The sequence below is a fragment of the Peromyscus leucopus genome, chromosome 13 (genome assembly GCF_004664715.2).
Source record: "Peromyscus leucopus breed LL Stock chromosome 13, UCI_PerLeu_2.1, whole genome shotgun sequence".
NCBI lineage: Eukaryota > Metazoa > Chordata > Mammalia > Rodentia > Cricetidae > Peromyscus > Peromyscus leucopus.
Window position 1 is genome coordinate 6,290,993 of NC_051074.1, and position 15,494 is coordinate 6,306,486.

The 15,494-nt window shown below is 52.2% G+C and overlaps 1 protein-coding gene across 8 annotated transcripts in view; it reads left to right on the top strand.

Moving 5' to 3' along the window:
• The window catches only part of Agap1 (ArfGAP with GTPase domain, ankyrin repeat and PH domain 1), a 461,561-nt gene that overhangs the window by 164,715 nt on the left and 281,352 nt on the right, over positions 1-15,494 (top strand). For all 8 annotated transcript variants that reach the window (XM_028880390.2, XM_028880391.2, XM_028880392.2 and 5 more), the window contains 2 exons: positions 12,853-12,938; positions 15,264-15,405. In XM_028880390.2, coding sequence (XP_028736223.1) covers positions 12,853-12,938; positions 15,264-15,405 — 228 coding nt within the window. The remainder of the gene's footprint in view (positions 1-12,852; positions 12,939-15,263; positions 15,406-15,494) is intronic.

Sequence of the window (15,494 nt, forward strand, 5' to 3'; positions counted from 1 at the left end):
GCTCAAATCTTATTTCACATCCATGGCCCTTGTGTGTGACTTGTGCCTGAACTCCGTGTATTCCAGATGCCCTGGGTGACTGAGGATTCAGGGCACATGCCACGTGTGCTGCAGTTTTATATTGTTTTGGTAATGGTGGCATGAGAAAAATGTCTGTCCATGCTCCCTGGGTATGACTTATTTGGGCGGATATTTTGACCTAGGTTGGCTGGGTCTGTGGATGTGCAGCAGTGAGTATGGAGAGTAGATTCTGAGAGAGACTGAGTGAACTGAGTCAGAAGGTCTCTGTCCTGAGAGTCGCCCGGGGAAGCCCCAAATGATGCTGCACACTCCTCACGAATGTCCAGTGACAAGCCCCACTAAGCATGATCCACCACGGTTCACCCAGAAGAACCAATGAGATTGTTGGGCTTCCTTACAGAGCATGGGTAAGGGGTTAACTGGCAGGAATGATGACCCCAAAGTAGCCGCACTAGAAAGTCTTTACCCAGCGTGGATGATGGCTTCCCCATAGCCATGCAGATGGAGCCCCGCTCCATTAACCTTTCTAGACCTGTAGGCACTGGCGCCTCCTGAGACCCCGACGCTGTGTGCAGTTAGAGCCACTTGTAGACAAATGGCTGGGAGGTGTGGCAGGACCAGACCTTCCCAGTTCCCTCTTAATCTCTGAGTGTCACAGACCACAGGCCTACCAGTGGTGACTCTTGGAGGAAGGCACAGCCATGTGATAAAGATGGCAGTTGTTTTTCTCAGAGGACAGCACAATGAAGCAGTTTCATAACTCATGCCAGGAAACTAGACTCTTGGAGCCTAAATCACTAGAAGTCTGACCGTGCTCTCTGTTATGCCCAGCTAACAAGAGAGCCGGCAGACGATGGGTCACAGCTCTTCATTTCGGAGAAGCTCAGAGCTTATGCGTATGCCGTGGGTTTACATTTGATGGAGAAGTGGTGTTTTAATTTCGGTACAGTGGCTGCACCTTCACCTAAGTCTGTTTTAGTCAACAGTTGCAGCTCCGCAGTTACTGGCCTGCTTCTCTAGCAGCCTGGAGGAAATTCTGTCCCCCAGGCATGGCCCTGTCGCTGCCACTAAAGGTAGCTCTAACGAAGTCTCTGGCTTTCTGTTTATAAACAAGACTTGAGATCGAAAGGCTGGGGTGAAAACCTGCGAGCTCAGAGAGGCTGAGTAGCAACTAGCTGGCCCTCTCTCCTTGCTGGCGTCTCTGAAAGACCCCTGCTTCCTCTCTGCCAAACCAGAAAAGGCTGTGCTACTCCAGACCCCACCCTACTGTCTCTGGTGGCTCGCTCTCTCCCGGATGTCCTCTGATGCTCTGATTACTTTCTGTCGACTAGTTGCTAACTCAGCCTCCTGACCCAAGGTTAAGTTTATTTAATCAGTGCAAATGCCAACTCCGGGTTCCCAGTGTGATCCAGTCTCCCCTACAGAGTGGTTTAGGTTTGGTGGAAACTTGGCTGATCTGTGGGAAAGAAGAGTCCAGTCCACATTTTGGGAGGAAGACACGCTGAGATGTGTGTGTTTGGGGGGGGGGGGGTTGTAGGAAGGGAGGAGGGGTGCCAGCCGGAGGGGAACCAGATGCACCCCATCACCTGGCAACATTCACAGTGCAGTTCAGGGCTGCTCTGCAGTCCGCCCTACCCATTCCTGCGGTGCCCTGAAGAGGCTGGCTAAGAGCCCCCATGACTGCCGGGAGCTGCTGAAGGTAGTCAGGGTTCCCGGCTCTTCTCTGCCGTTGAGCAGTCTTACGACATTCCGCATGTGATGAAGACACAGAGTGATTTGTGTGGAGCACTCAGAAAATCTCAGCCTCTGTATAATGACAGCCCTGTCTCCACAGAGCCATGGGTGGCCTCTTCCTGTGTGGGCCTGTCTTACGTGGGGCTGTCCTTTGTGGGTGCCATGAGAGACTCCGCCTCCGCTCCTTCTGCACCCTCTGCTCTGGCAAGCTCAGCTCCTGCTGGTGTTCCCAGAGGTGTGTCTGTAGCCCCCATTCACTGTCCTGTCCACAGGAGGCCATCAGACATCTCATGGCATCCCAGACATCCCCCTGAGTGGAGGTGAGACCAATAAAGGCACAAACCTATACGTCACCTGGGACCACAGCTTACAACCAGGAACCTAGACCAGAGAACAGGGTGCAAGGTGGTTGGTACTCTCTCCTGGGTCTAGAAGCTCTAGGGTCTTTGCTACCTTCATGGATAGGTGCGGGATCATGGATGCTGTGTGCGGAGAGACCAGGGCACTCGGTTTCCTGTGTGGGCTTTATTTGAGTTGCTTTCTCTCTTTTTCTTCAATTGCTGATGTCACGTGGCTGCAGCAGGTTCCTGGTGGTCACTTACATCCAGCAGTTGCCTGGAGCCCCTGTCCCATGCCTCAGTCTTGATGTTCCCCCAAAGAGCCTGCCTGGAATGTCCTCCTAACAGATGTGTCTGGCTAGCATCAGGCTAGTGAGTGTGTTCTCAGAAGCACGTGGCTCTGAAATATTTTGTTAATGGATGTTTACCTAGTCTCCTAGAAACAAATGCTGTGGTAAACACCCAGCCTGATTTCTCAGGGACGCTGAAACACATTTAAGCTGTCAGCCCCTAGAACCTTTTCCAAATCCAGTAACCTTTTAAAAACTTTAGTCAGCCACAATCACTGCACAGATGTTAGGCTTCTTTTCAAACTGTTCTTGGATCCTGCTTGACATTCGAGCGGAACAAAAATCCATACAGCCCTAATAAAACTGGAGTGGTTTGGAAATCTACCCGTTTATGTTTTTTAATGTGACTTTTACCACGTTGCTGAAACCAAGGGGTTTTAGCAAAAGCAACTGCTCAGGGTCATCTGTGAGTCTTGAGATTTATGGGCCTGATGGTTGGTTGGTTCCAGTTCAGCTGCTCTTCCTGGGGGATTTGAGGTGCTAACCTGGTCCCTGACGGGGAAGTCACCTACCTTCCCTTCCAACTTGTCATGCTGTGTGTGGCAGTCTGCAACTCAACCAGTGATGTAGAACCTGCATAAGATGCTGCGTAAGACAGGGGAAGGACACTGAACTTTTTACTAGATTTTGAAGGACGTAACAAAAGAGAAGTGTATGCTGTGAACAAGGGGAAAGGCGACAGAGCCAGAAAGAGGTGGTTGTCATGTTTCTGGCAGCCGTGAGTCTGGCAGAATAAAATGTGTTTTTCAGTGGTTGGCAGGAACTCAGGGATTGTCCATGTTTTTATCATTACTTCAGCAAGAAGCCGAGGACTCACTGAAAGCTGGTTGGGGCCTGGGGTTGGTGTGTGCATCCAGGAAGAAGTTGTTTCTTGGGTAAATTACAGGGAAGTGATTCACACCTGGCCAGGTGTGGGTCTGCCAGCTCTCTGGCTAGGGCAGACCAGCTGGCATGTGCAGGGAAGGATCCAGCTCCTCATGGTCACTAGAAGTGCACTTGGATGCCACCGGGCTCCAGAGTCAGACACAGCCAGGCTGGCTTTCCATACGGCCGTTGCTGTCCCAGCAACCCCAAGAGTTGAGCATAGCCTTTATTGTTTTCTCATTATTATTTTTGGAACAGGGCTTGGCATGTCCTAGACTGGCCTTGACTTCACTGTGTGGCAGAGGATGACTTGAGCTTCTGATCCTCCTGCCTCTACTTCTCCATGCTAGGATTGCAGGTGTGCACCGCCAGGCCTAGTTCATGCACGCTGCAAATAGAACCAGGGCTCCACGCATGCTAGACGAGCGCTCTACCACCCAGGCTGTATCCTCAGTCCAACAGCGCAACCGTTCTTGGCATAGCACGTCTAGACAGTTTCACATTTATAGTTGCGAGTTCTTTTCCCAGAGATTTTTACCTCCATGGGTGTTTCTTACATTGCAAGTCCATCACCCTTACCTGTCAGTCATCGATTGGGAATCTGCTATTCCTGGACCCGACATGAAGTACTTGGGTCTGCTGTGTCGTTTGTCTGTGACTTTGATCTCCAGTGGGCAGCCTGCCTCCACCTCCTGGCAACAGCCCGCTGAGATCTGATTGCCACAAAACTGCGTTCACTGGATCAGTTTGCACCCAGGTTAGGGGCAAGGGATAGGAGACCCATCCAGAGCGGCACAGGTAGGGAGGGTCGGCGTCTTGACTTAGGTTCCTGGAGCAGCTCAGGGGCATCTTCGACACACTTCGATTCATGGGGCACCTCTCTCTCTCCTATCTCTCGCATGTTTGGGCATAAGGAAATGTTCTGATCAGCCAGTCTCTTGGAGAACAGCAGCAGTGAGGTCTTCCTCACTGTGTGCTCCTGGACTGTTGGATGTAAAGGAAGATCCAAGCCCTGTGCCGTATCTACAGAGTGGCAAGTGTTCTTGGGAATTTTAACCAATGGGCCTGCACAGTGCACCTCAGCTTCCCGTCACTTGGCATACACGGTGCAAATGTGGGTCTGAAAGCACTGTGTCCTTTTGCCCCAGTCCTGGCTTACGCAAGGGTCTCCTTGACTCCTGTGGCTTCTCCAAGCCTAGGGTGCTCTGCTCTTTCCTGGAAATATCTCCCTTCCTGGGAGAATACTACCGTGATTACAGATCACAGTACCCAAGGAGGCCTGAGTCCACCACTGTGTGTGTGTAACTTCGGCACAGATGGAGCCTCCCCCCGACAGTGGCCTATGAATGACAGCTCCTTGTGACTGTAATGAGTTTGTGTAATTGTTGTATCTGTGATTGGCCCAGACAGAGCTGGTGGTGCTGTCCTGCCTCCGTCCATAGAGGTTTCCAGGGTGTGTTGTGTTAGGATTCTGAGGCGGGATCTAGGCAGAGACACTTGTGGTGTGTGATGTACGACTGCTCCCGGGCCTGAGGCTGGTCTGCCCCTGTGACCATGGCATCATCACATGTGGCCAGCGGTTTCTATCTTTTAAGCCCCACGGCCTGTTCATAAACATTTAAAAAGTGAACACCTTGACTAACAGAAGAAGAAATAATGAAGCACAGCAGTTGTTGGTGAGGGCCGAGTGAGTGAGCCAGCTGTGTTGAAAGGCCAATGTGTGAGCCGTTGGGGAGCGAGGGGAGGGGCTGGACGACAGAACCAGGCCACACTGCCTGTGCCTGCCCTTGGCACGGATAGGAAGATGGCTTAGGTTGCGGGAAGTCAAGTTTGATGCCTGACTGGAACAGGGCCCCTGAAGGGTTGTCACAACTGTCACCATCAACTAGAAGTGACTGTGCGTAGTACAGGTAAACAGGCTCTCTCTGCCCCGCCCCATCCCATAGGCTTACATTAATTATAAATGTTCGGCCAGTGGCTCAGGCTCTTACATTTAAGTTAACCCATTCCTATTCATCTTTGTATCGCCGTGTGGCTCGTGGCTTACTGGTGCTCTGGTATCTTGTTCCTTGCGCGGCCGCTGGCTGCTGCCCCGACTCTGCCCTTCTTCATCTCTGTCTTCAGCTTGATAGTATCGCTTAACCTTATTCTACCTCGACCTTGGCCAACAGCTCTATTATCAACCAATGAGAGCACCACTTACTCTCAGCGTACAGAAAGACATCCCACAGCATACATGCTTCGGAGGTGACTGTGGAGGTGGACAGGAATTCCCAGAGCCCCTTTGGGCCTTGGGACTGACTTGGATTATGGTAGAGGTGATCTGATAGAACCCAACAACCCAGGACCCTCTGCACTCAATCAACTCTCATGTCCCATCAGGATTGTTGGCTTCTTCAGCACATGCCAGCTTGGGGCCGGCACACCAGTATTGGTGCCACATAGACCTTGCTCTAAGATGTTCCAGATGCAGGTTGGTCTTGGAGAAAATGAGGTCTGTTAGGCTTGGGCTGAGCCTTAGGGCCAGTAGCTCCAGCCCCAGGAAGAGAGGGCACAAGGACATCTTGCCAGCAAGGATCTTCCCAGATGGTGTGGTGGTAGGTGCTCCCCTGCATGAGGTACTGGTCCTCATAGTGATGAGTCCCTTTAGGAGGAGCAGAAGCCTGGAGGCAAACTGGGCTGCATTCCGTCTAGTAAACAAGTGACATAGGATCGTGACACAAATAATGTCCCAGAGACCTGGGGACAGAACAGAGTGTGACCTCCAGAACACTAAGTACATGCATCTACGAAAGGAATATTCAAGGTGCACACTGGCGTGTAGCTGGGTTCTGTCAGGAGTGTTGGTTGGCTGAGACCCGGGTTCTGTCTCTGGCATGGGAGGGGCAGGGCACCTGGAGAAACCTTCCAGCAGGCATCACCTGGACCTGACTTGTTACTGCCTGTGAGCTAAGAAGAGGGTTGTTTTTTTTTTTTTTTTGTCTTTTTTTTTTTTTTAACACAAAGAAATAAAAATAGTCACTGGCAAAGCCTAAAATACTTCCTTTCTAGTCTTTTATGGAAATAGCTTCTTCTACAGCACAGTCAGGCACAGCTCAGTGACAGAATCATCTCAGAAATGGGTCTCTAGGCCATGTCATCGCCACGTGGACATCACCAGATGTCTTAACACAGCCTAGCAAAGCAGTGGTATCATCACCAGTTTATGAAATCCAGGGTCTCCGGCTCCAGCTTCTGCTGCCCCAGCACGCCCTGTCTTGGCCCCCAGGTGCTATTGTTGCATCCCTTGTTCTTACTGGACACCTGGCTATTGGCTGTGTCACATTGAAATGTGAAACGTTGGTGTGTGGCTTCCTTCTTCCTCTGAGGTTGCTACACACACACACACACACACACACACACACACACACACACACACACACTCCCAGTGGGATCTTAGTTCAATATCTTGTCCTTATTGTTTCCCTTGCTGCCCAGTCGTTCTCTTGGGGACTGGGGTTGTATTGGCTTTAGGGGAGTGGGTAGGGGGTAGAGGTTATCTGTACCAGTCAGGGTTCTGCACACTGACTAAGGCTGCAAGACCGTGGTGCCTGTTCCTCCAAAATGCCCTTTTGTAGACCTCTGTCACGTGTCTCATCAGCTGCAGGGGAGGAGGGCCTTGGTGAGCCTCACTGAGAGCTAAACATCACCAGCCTCGATAATCACAGATTATCAGATTGGTTGCAGGTATCCTGCCTACCTCTCTGTTTGCCTCCCCAGGAAGGTAGCTCTTTCTTTGTTAGGGACCGGGGCTCTGTGCAGTTCCTGAAGGCTCTCTCCCAGCATCTATCATGTGTCCTGGGGTGAGGAATGTCAGTGCCTTTCCCTCAGATCGCTGGGGACGGACATTGCATCTGCAAGTGGGGAGCCAGGTGTGCGAGAGGACTCTGCTTCTCCCGTGGGGTCTCAGGCTATCCCCACAGCCTTGTCCTGTGCTGGTCCTTCTCATGCTGCCCTTCCTCGCCAATTCCAGGAATGGAGGAGTCAGTTCGGGCCCTGTGAAATTCTGATGGGCCAGCCCAGCTTGGGACTGAGACGTCCCTCTCCTTCCTTATCCTCTTTTATCCTCTGACATGGACTTGAGCTCAGTGAAGTCAGGCTCCTCCGCAGTGTCCTGCCCACAGAGCCCCAGCAGGCTCCATCGTGAGCGCCTCGCTCTCTCTTAGCACGCTGCTCTTGTCATGGTGTATTTCCACTGCAAGCTCAAAAAGCACGGCAAGTTTTACAAACCAGTGTGTTCCCACTGTAAAAATCCTGTGTGCTCCAAAATTCCTTTTAAATATCACAGTGCTAAACTTTTCCAAAGCCCCAATCTCATGAAGTGCCGACTTAACATAGTTTTTAAGAGCCGCATTAATTTTTAAAGGCGTTTAGCACATGTGTGGTTTAGTTTGTTTTATGTTCCCTTAGGGAGAAGCCCGAAGGCCTGCGGTCCTTGGCGCCTCCCAGTGCCCTTTGCTTCGATAACAAGGAGACCATGACATTGTGGGGACTTCTCCTGCTTTCTCATGAAGCTGAGGGGGAAAGGAAGTTACCTTCTTAGACGCGGTTCTTCTGAACGGAGGCAGGAGGAGACCTGGCATCATCCATTTCTGTTATTCTTCCCTAGTTGGGATTGGAACTCTGGGCCAGCTGGCACCTGCTGCGAGGGTGACTGGGTTAGGTTTAGATGCAAGAATGAGTCCCCCCTTGGCAGTGGCCCCAAAAGGCAGCTCCAGGCTCAGAGTAACTTTATTCAGGCCCTCGCTTGTGCATGCAGAAGCAGACGGTCAGCACCAGTATGCCCTGATGGTTTGTTTCTGAAGGGATCTGTCCTGGTCTCCGAGGCAAGGGGATGGTTTTGAGCGATAGCCCACTGAGTGTGGCGTGGAGAAGGCTTGTTCAGATCCTTCCACACCAGCCCCAAGGGTGAGAAGAATGACACACAGACTCCTGGACCGTTGGCAGACAGGGTCACGTTAGGGTCATGTGGAACTTGGCGGTCACATGGCAGAGTGGAAGGTTGGGGAATCGGAAGCCTCTGGCTTTCCTGCAGGCCGGCTGAGGGAAGGTCTCTCTGTACCTTCCTGTCTAAATGGCTCCCAGGAGGCCCCGGCTTGTCTTTGATGATTGCGTCACAAGACCGTTGTGGGGAATGACTCGACGTGACGCTTGGCGGTGTCGGTGTGGGGGCACTTGCCGTCGTCCGCACTCTTCGTTGCTTGGAGAAGTGTTAGGATGCAGTCACAGCTTGCAGTCCAGTTGCTGAGAACGATGAAACAGGAACAGCAGATATCTGTGGCAGGCTTACTCCGGGCAGCTCCTTTTTTGGAACGGGAAAATTCCACTTACTCTGATTTTTACCCCTTAAAGCAGAACTGGACAGAGATGGGACCCTGGCCCAGCATGCCAGAGGAATACACTGTGGCATCTCCTCCCGGCAGGAGCTGCAGCAGAAGGAACCCAGTTATCTGGCATGTGGTGTCCCAGATTTGGAGCTGATTCCTGCTGTGCGAGTCTCAGAATAGTCACCTTGAAACGGGCTGAGGTTGGGGGGCGAGAAACACCCCTAGTCAGACCTTTAAAAGTGTGCTTGAAAGCCAGAGAAGACCGGCTGTGCTGCCGTCTCAGTCCCCAGCCTGGGAGGCAACTGTGTGGGGCTCTGAGATACAGGGCGAACCCACACCCCGGCCTCACACACGCACACACACATGGAGTGAGCCAGGCGTAGGTCGTTGAGACCTACCAGAGAGGTCAGGTGGAGATTGGCAACACCCTTTGAAAATGAACTACCGTAGTGCAGTGTCATGCTAGGTAATCATAACCACTCGTCGAGAAGGCTGGAAGTCATTCTGGGATGGCTTTATAGGACAGCCATGCTGCTCTAAGTGCTCATATGTGTGTTGGCAACACATGCACTAAAGTTAGAAAAGCAGGGAAGATTTGCATGACACCATTCAGAAAAACCCACATTAAAAATGAAATTGGGGCCAGGCGGCGGCGGCTCACGCCTTTAATCCCAGCACCAGGGAGGCAGAGCCAGGCGGATCTCTGTGAGTTCAAGGCCAGCCTGGTCTACAGAGCAAGATCCAGGACAGGCTCCAAAGCTACACAGAGAAACCCTGTCTCAAAAAACAAACAACAAACAAGCAATGAAGTTGGAATTTAGTTATATCCTGAAATTTTCAGTAGCGAACAATGATACCCAGAAATCCAAAGTATTCCAGAATCCACAATACTTTTGGTTCTCAGAAAATGTCAGACGTTCAGGTCAAAGCTGCTCAGCTGGTGAAACCTGGGCAAATAGTCCTGAACTCCAGCTGTTGTGATTCCCGTTTCTAGTGTTTCTGACTTGGGGTCTCCGACCTCAGAGCAGAGATGCTAGCCAGCCACCAGCCCCCTGCCAATGACATTTCCGTCTTTGGGAAACAGTGGAGGACAAGGGTCAGTGTCTTACTCAGGTAGCTTACTGGGCCTGGTTTCTCAGGAGCCAGGTGTCTCTTCCAGCAGAGTTACCAAGCGGTGATAGTATCCCATTTAGTCGTGGACTGCTTCCTCACAGTCTTTGTTCCCAGGCCCTTGGCTGGGTTACCTCATTATTAAACTTCTGGGTTCAGGGCACTCCCCTCTAGTTGGCTTTCGTTTCCCGATTTTGCTGTATTTCTGGAGCCTTCCACACAAGCCTGTCATCCATGGGTGTTCCTGGAAATGAAGTGTGGAAATAGGAATCGTGTGTTGTGTATCTCGGGGTGTAAGTGATGTCAGAGCTGTCAGAGGCTTTGTGGGTGGACGGAGGTGCCCTCCTGTATTTGGAGGTGGTGGGGATGTGTCTGAAAGCCCTTCGCTTGGGGCCATGACTCCTGTAAAGCCAGCCTTCTCTGTAAAGCTGGGGAAGCCCTGTGAGGGTCCAGTGTGGTTCAGCTGTCTAGAAACAGCTTTTGTGCAGGGTCCAAGGGAGTAGACAGGAGCTGTGTGTAGGGCACCTGCTGCGGGAGAGTCCCTGGAGAGAGTACGTGGACGTGCTTATGTCTGAAGAGGGGGAGGGAGCCAAGGCTGCTGCGGTGGGACATTTTAGGGTCCCCATTCTTTGCCTCTTGCTGCAGAGACAATACATTGTAATAGGGACAGGAGCACGAGACCAGACGGTCCAGAGCAAGACAAGCCTCATACAGATCCAGCCCTGGAGTTTACCTCCATGGGCACTGGCCAGGGGCTGCCGGGATGACTGGGTGGCACTTCTGGGGTGAGGACAGAACATAGGCAGAGCGACACTAGGTCAGCCCCACCCCACCACTGTCCCAGCCAAACCCAGAAACCCCTTGGAGACCCGTAGGTCAGCCCACGTATACACCGTCTCTCACTCCAGAGCTTCAAGAACATGTGTGTTTTGGGCTTGCCTGCTAGTGACCCACAGAGATGATTTCTTTGCAGTTGGGATATCACGTCACTCAGGTATCATTAAAGTTAGAGCTCAGAGGACCCTGGGAAAGATTTTTCAATCTCCATGCAAATTCTGCTTTCCCCAGACCCTGGTGAGTGTGCCTAGCCTGGACCTGATCTCTATGTTTTCCCAGCGCCAAGAATGGCAGATTGCTTTGCAAACGCTGTTTTTCCTTTGAAGTCTGACTTCAGCTGTCTCATCAGGAAACGTTGGGTTCCCATCTCTTATTTCAAAAGTAAAATCAAGGAAGTAATGCTGACAGCCACCCCAGCTTGTGTGCGTTCACCCCCGTGAGCAGGTTTGGGCCGTTGGGATGTCCTGGTAGAAGCACGTGCTGACCCTTGCCTGAAACTGTGACTATTAGCCGTAGTCGTGGCAGCCGGTGCTGCGCACACCGCCTGAGTGACACTCTACTTCTTGCTCACCAGGATGGCATCCTTGCCATTTCCTGGCTGGGGTCACTGAGGTGGAGGGAGGTGGCTCTGGTGAGGCTGGTGGGGTAGCCCCGGTTTAGACAGAGTTGGTAACAGTGGTAGAGTGTGGGTACAGCTGAGCTTTCAGCTCTTGTCCTTGGGGGTGTCTGCTCTGTGTCAGGTGTGACGGAAGGAAGCCCTTCTGAGAAGGGACGTCGTCTCTCTAGCTGAAGGATCTGATTTGGGGACCTGAAGTCGCAGAGTTCTCCTGTGGCTTGGACATTTAAAGTTTTAGTGGGAAGTTTTAAAGCTTGTCTAGGGGCAGCTGTCTTGTCCCTGCTTACATAGACCCCACTCGCTGGTACATCTCCACCGGACCCTTTCCCGCGCTCCCCTTTGCTTGGCAGGATGGGAGATGCCGGCACCAGTGGGTCTGTGTGTTGGAGTGTTGGAAGGGATCGTTATATTCTGTCATTGGAAAGCTGGAAGGGAGGACAGGCAGGCAAGCAGAACTCCTTGTTAAGTCAGATGAGGTGGACACAAGAGAAGAGAGGACTGGTGTGTGTGTGTGTGTGTGTGTGTGTGTGTGTGTGTGTCCGTGTGTCTGTGTGTGTGTGTGTCCGTGTGTGTGTGTCCACATTTGTGCTGCGTGCTTGTGTAGGAAGGACGGCCAGTCCCCCTGGCCTCTGTAACCACTTATTTAATGAAGGCCTTGGACACTTGGAGTTGGTGTGGAGGATGTAGTTATTCAGCTTTGTGGGTGATGAAGTGACCCAGACCCGTGATTGGGCCAGAAGTGGCTCTGGAAGGTGCCTGCAGACTTGTTTCGAGGTCAGTGGGTTCCCTGGGGTTCCTGTGAGGCATCCACACAAAGGACCCAAGATGAGAGCCAGGAACTGACGCATTCCCCACAGTAAGACAGAAGCCCTTGAGGGAGCGACCAGAGGGGACTTGTCTAAGCAGCGTGTCTCTGGAGGTGACATGTCTCCCCCGTGCAGACCTCATCGTCCAGTCCTGGCTGTGTTGGGGGGCCGCCTTTGGGCCCCCTTCCCCTTTGTCCCGCAGGCCCCAGGCGGTTCTCGCTAACCCGTGTGGTCTCTAACCCCGCTTGTCAGTCGGCCGCACCGCCCTGTCTCCACTGTGCAGTTTCCTCGGTAGCTTTGTCTAACGTGTGTGGTAGTCGGGCATCCCTCCCTAACTGTGACCTGTGACTCTGGAGACACCATCCTCATGCCGTTGTCTGTTGCCCTCCCAAGCACTGGGTTTCCCTTGAGGAGAATGCAGGTTCTCAGGTGCTGCTAAGCATGAAAAAGCATTGCCGGGCTTTGAGAGCCCGCCCCCGCCCGTGTGCCAGGGGGCGAGAAGCTGTCCATTCACGTATTAAGTTCTACGTGAAAAGTCTACACGCCTCGGCCAGGGTTCCTGGCATTGCCCAGAGGCCGTGCCTTCTAACCAGAAGGGAGCACGGGTTCTTAAATAAATACTGCAATCGGAGTTCAGCTCTAAAAATGCAGCGCTTGTGGGAGATGTCTAAAATCGACTCCTGAGTTCTCCCAGCCAGCCAGCCCACTGCAGCCACCTGGCTAGAGTGTAGTTTTCCGCAAGCGAAGCCCGTGTCTGTCTGCCCCTCACCCTCCGTGCCCTTCTGTAACGTTGCCTTTTGTGTATGGCAGGTGGCAGGTTCAAGAAGGAGATTGTGGTGGATGGCCAGAGTTATCTGCTGCTGATTAGGGATGAAGGGGGCCCCCCTGAGGCACAGGTGAGTACTGCATGCACACCCAAGCCAGACTGTCCTTTGCTCGCTGATGACCTTATCTAAAAGCCCGAACAAGGAATGCCATGTTTTAAAATAAGGGAATTTAGAAACACATGAAGTTTGGATCTGTGTGGCTGATTCTTTTAAGTTTTTAAGAAGGAAGAAAAAGCAGATGCATCTGTGTGGCACACTGTCAGGGTGGCTTCTAGAAATTTCTGTGCTTTTAAAAAATCGTCCTGTCCCCGTGTCTCTCCCGCTCACCTCCCCATTTGATCCCAGGGTAACATCATTTTCAAAGTCTGCTGGGTGGGATTAGCCACTTGCTGTTTGTGGCAGTGACAGGCGTGGACATCCCCGCCCTCCCACCAGGCTTCTTAGCCCACGTCAGTCCCCAGGGAACAACTAGTTTTTAGGGTACTGTGATCCCCTTGAACTCTATCTAGAGAGGTCGCAGCACCGCTTTTATCCGGCTTACTGTCTTCTACATCTACACCGTGATCTTCTCCATGAAAAGAGCTGAGACCTAACCACAGCCCACACCCCGCTAGGGAAGGCCGCATAGGGCATTTCTGTCTTGAACATCTCTCCCTGTTGGCTGGGATCGTGGTGGTGACTAGGGCAGATGTTGCTGAAGAACCCAGTACCCGCTGTAAGTGCTGCTGTCACTGTGGAACACCAGCTAAGTTTAGGAGAAGGCTGCCAGCGAAGCTGTGAAAAGCGGTTAGGAGGCACAGCCAGAGACACCAAGGTGAAATTTTATCCTCTTGATGTCATTGAGATAGTAGCTCCTTTCTCCGTTGCTGCGATAAAATGCCCTAGGAAAAGCAACTTGAGGGAGGGAGGGAGGGAGGGTTTATCCTGGCTCACAGTTGAAGAGCACAGTCAGTCCAGATGGCCGGAGGCTGAAGCAGCTGGTCACGGCACATCCTCAGCTAGGAAGCCCAGAGTGATGACCGCAAGTTGCTGCTCAGCCCCCTTTTCTCCACTTGCACAGTCCAGGATCCCAGCCAAGGGAATGTCGCCGCCCACAGTGGGCGTGTCTTCCCACCTCAACTCAGTCAGAGTAATCGCCAGCAGATACGGCCAGAGACCCATCTCTCAGAGACCCGTCTAGATCCTGACAAATGGACTTGAACCGTCACACAGTGTACTTGATGGTTAGGAAAAAATAATTGTGAAGGCATGCTGAAAGTGAAAAACGTTGGTTTTGTAGCAGTTAGAGGGCATGCTCCCCGAACACTTCCACCTTCTGGATCACTGCAGCGTTTGTCTTCTGACCGGTGCCACCCAAAGGCAAAAATCTCTCCTCTTCACGTGGCTTGGCAGATGAGGAGTGTGTTCTCTAAGAAGGGTTCTCAATGTGTGTACGTGCCATTGGAACACAAGGGTGTGGAGTCTCTTGTGTAAATATTCCACATTTAAATGATTACGGTTTGTTGTGGTAGGTGTTCCTTTACACACACACACACACACACACACACACACACACACACACACACACAAATTGGGTGCCTTGCCTTGGCCATAATCACTTACCCTGGATAAGCTTCTTTTCGAGAAGGGGCTCTCTTGTTTGTTTGTACACGTAGAGAGAAGAGCGTTTAGTACCAGACTGAGACAGGATCTAGAAGCTGTCCTGTCAGCTTCTGAGAGAAGCATTGTGGGGAGCCCCATTCCCTCAGCTTCACCCTGCCCAGGGAGCTGGTGTAAATAAGGTGACCCGAGAGGACTGAGTATAGATTAGCCTTACACTCCCCTTTTAACTTTCCTAAAAATAAGTAGTAATTTCCCCGCAGGGGGCTGAGTGAGTTTAGTGACGCCCCAGCCTCTGCTCTACCAGGAACTCTCTGGAAAAGGCACCGTCAGTCTCAAGTGGTGGGCAGCGTGGGCACCAGGACAGTTGTGAGCAGACTGGGTGGGCACAGAGGAGCAGTACCCTCTCAACCTCTAGTCCACTAAGTCTTTTCAAAGGTTCTGAGGACGCTGTGTGGAACTAACCCCACCTCCACCACACACACACACACACACACACACACACACACATACACACACACACACACACACACCCCGGTCCCAGATGGGTAGATAGACACTTAGAGTCGCAGTGACCACGGGGAAACAGCAGGACTGGGTTCTCAGAACGCGAAGGGCCCTGGTGGAAACACTGGAGAGGAGGGTGTCCCGTGCCCATGTACACATAGAAGACTTCAGTGATTAGCCACAGTGCACAGGCAGCCGGTAAGGGGCGCCCCGACGCTCACAGAGGTGTGGCCCTCACCTCCTCCTGAACCCCCCTCAGCTGCCCCTTCTCCGCTCTTCTCTCTGCAGTTTGCCATGTGGGTGGATGCGGTCATTTTTGTCTTCAGCTTGGAGGATGAGATCAGTTTCCAGACTGTCTACCATTACTACAGCCGAATGGCCAACTACAGGAACACCAGCGAGATCCCACTCGTGCTGGTGGGGACCCAGGGTGAGTGCTAGCCTTCCACTGGCGTTTTCGAAGGTTTCGTGGACATGTTCTCAGTATGGAGGGATCTGGAAATGACCTGAAACAGGAAA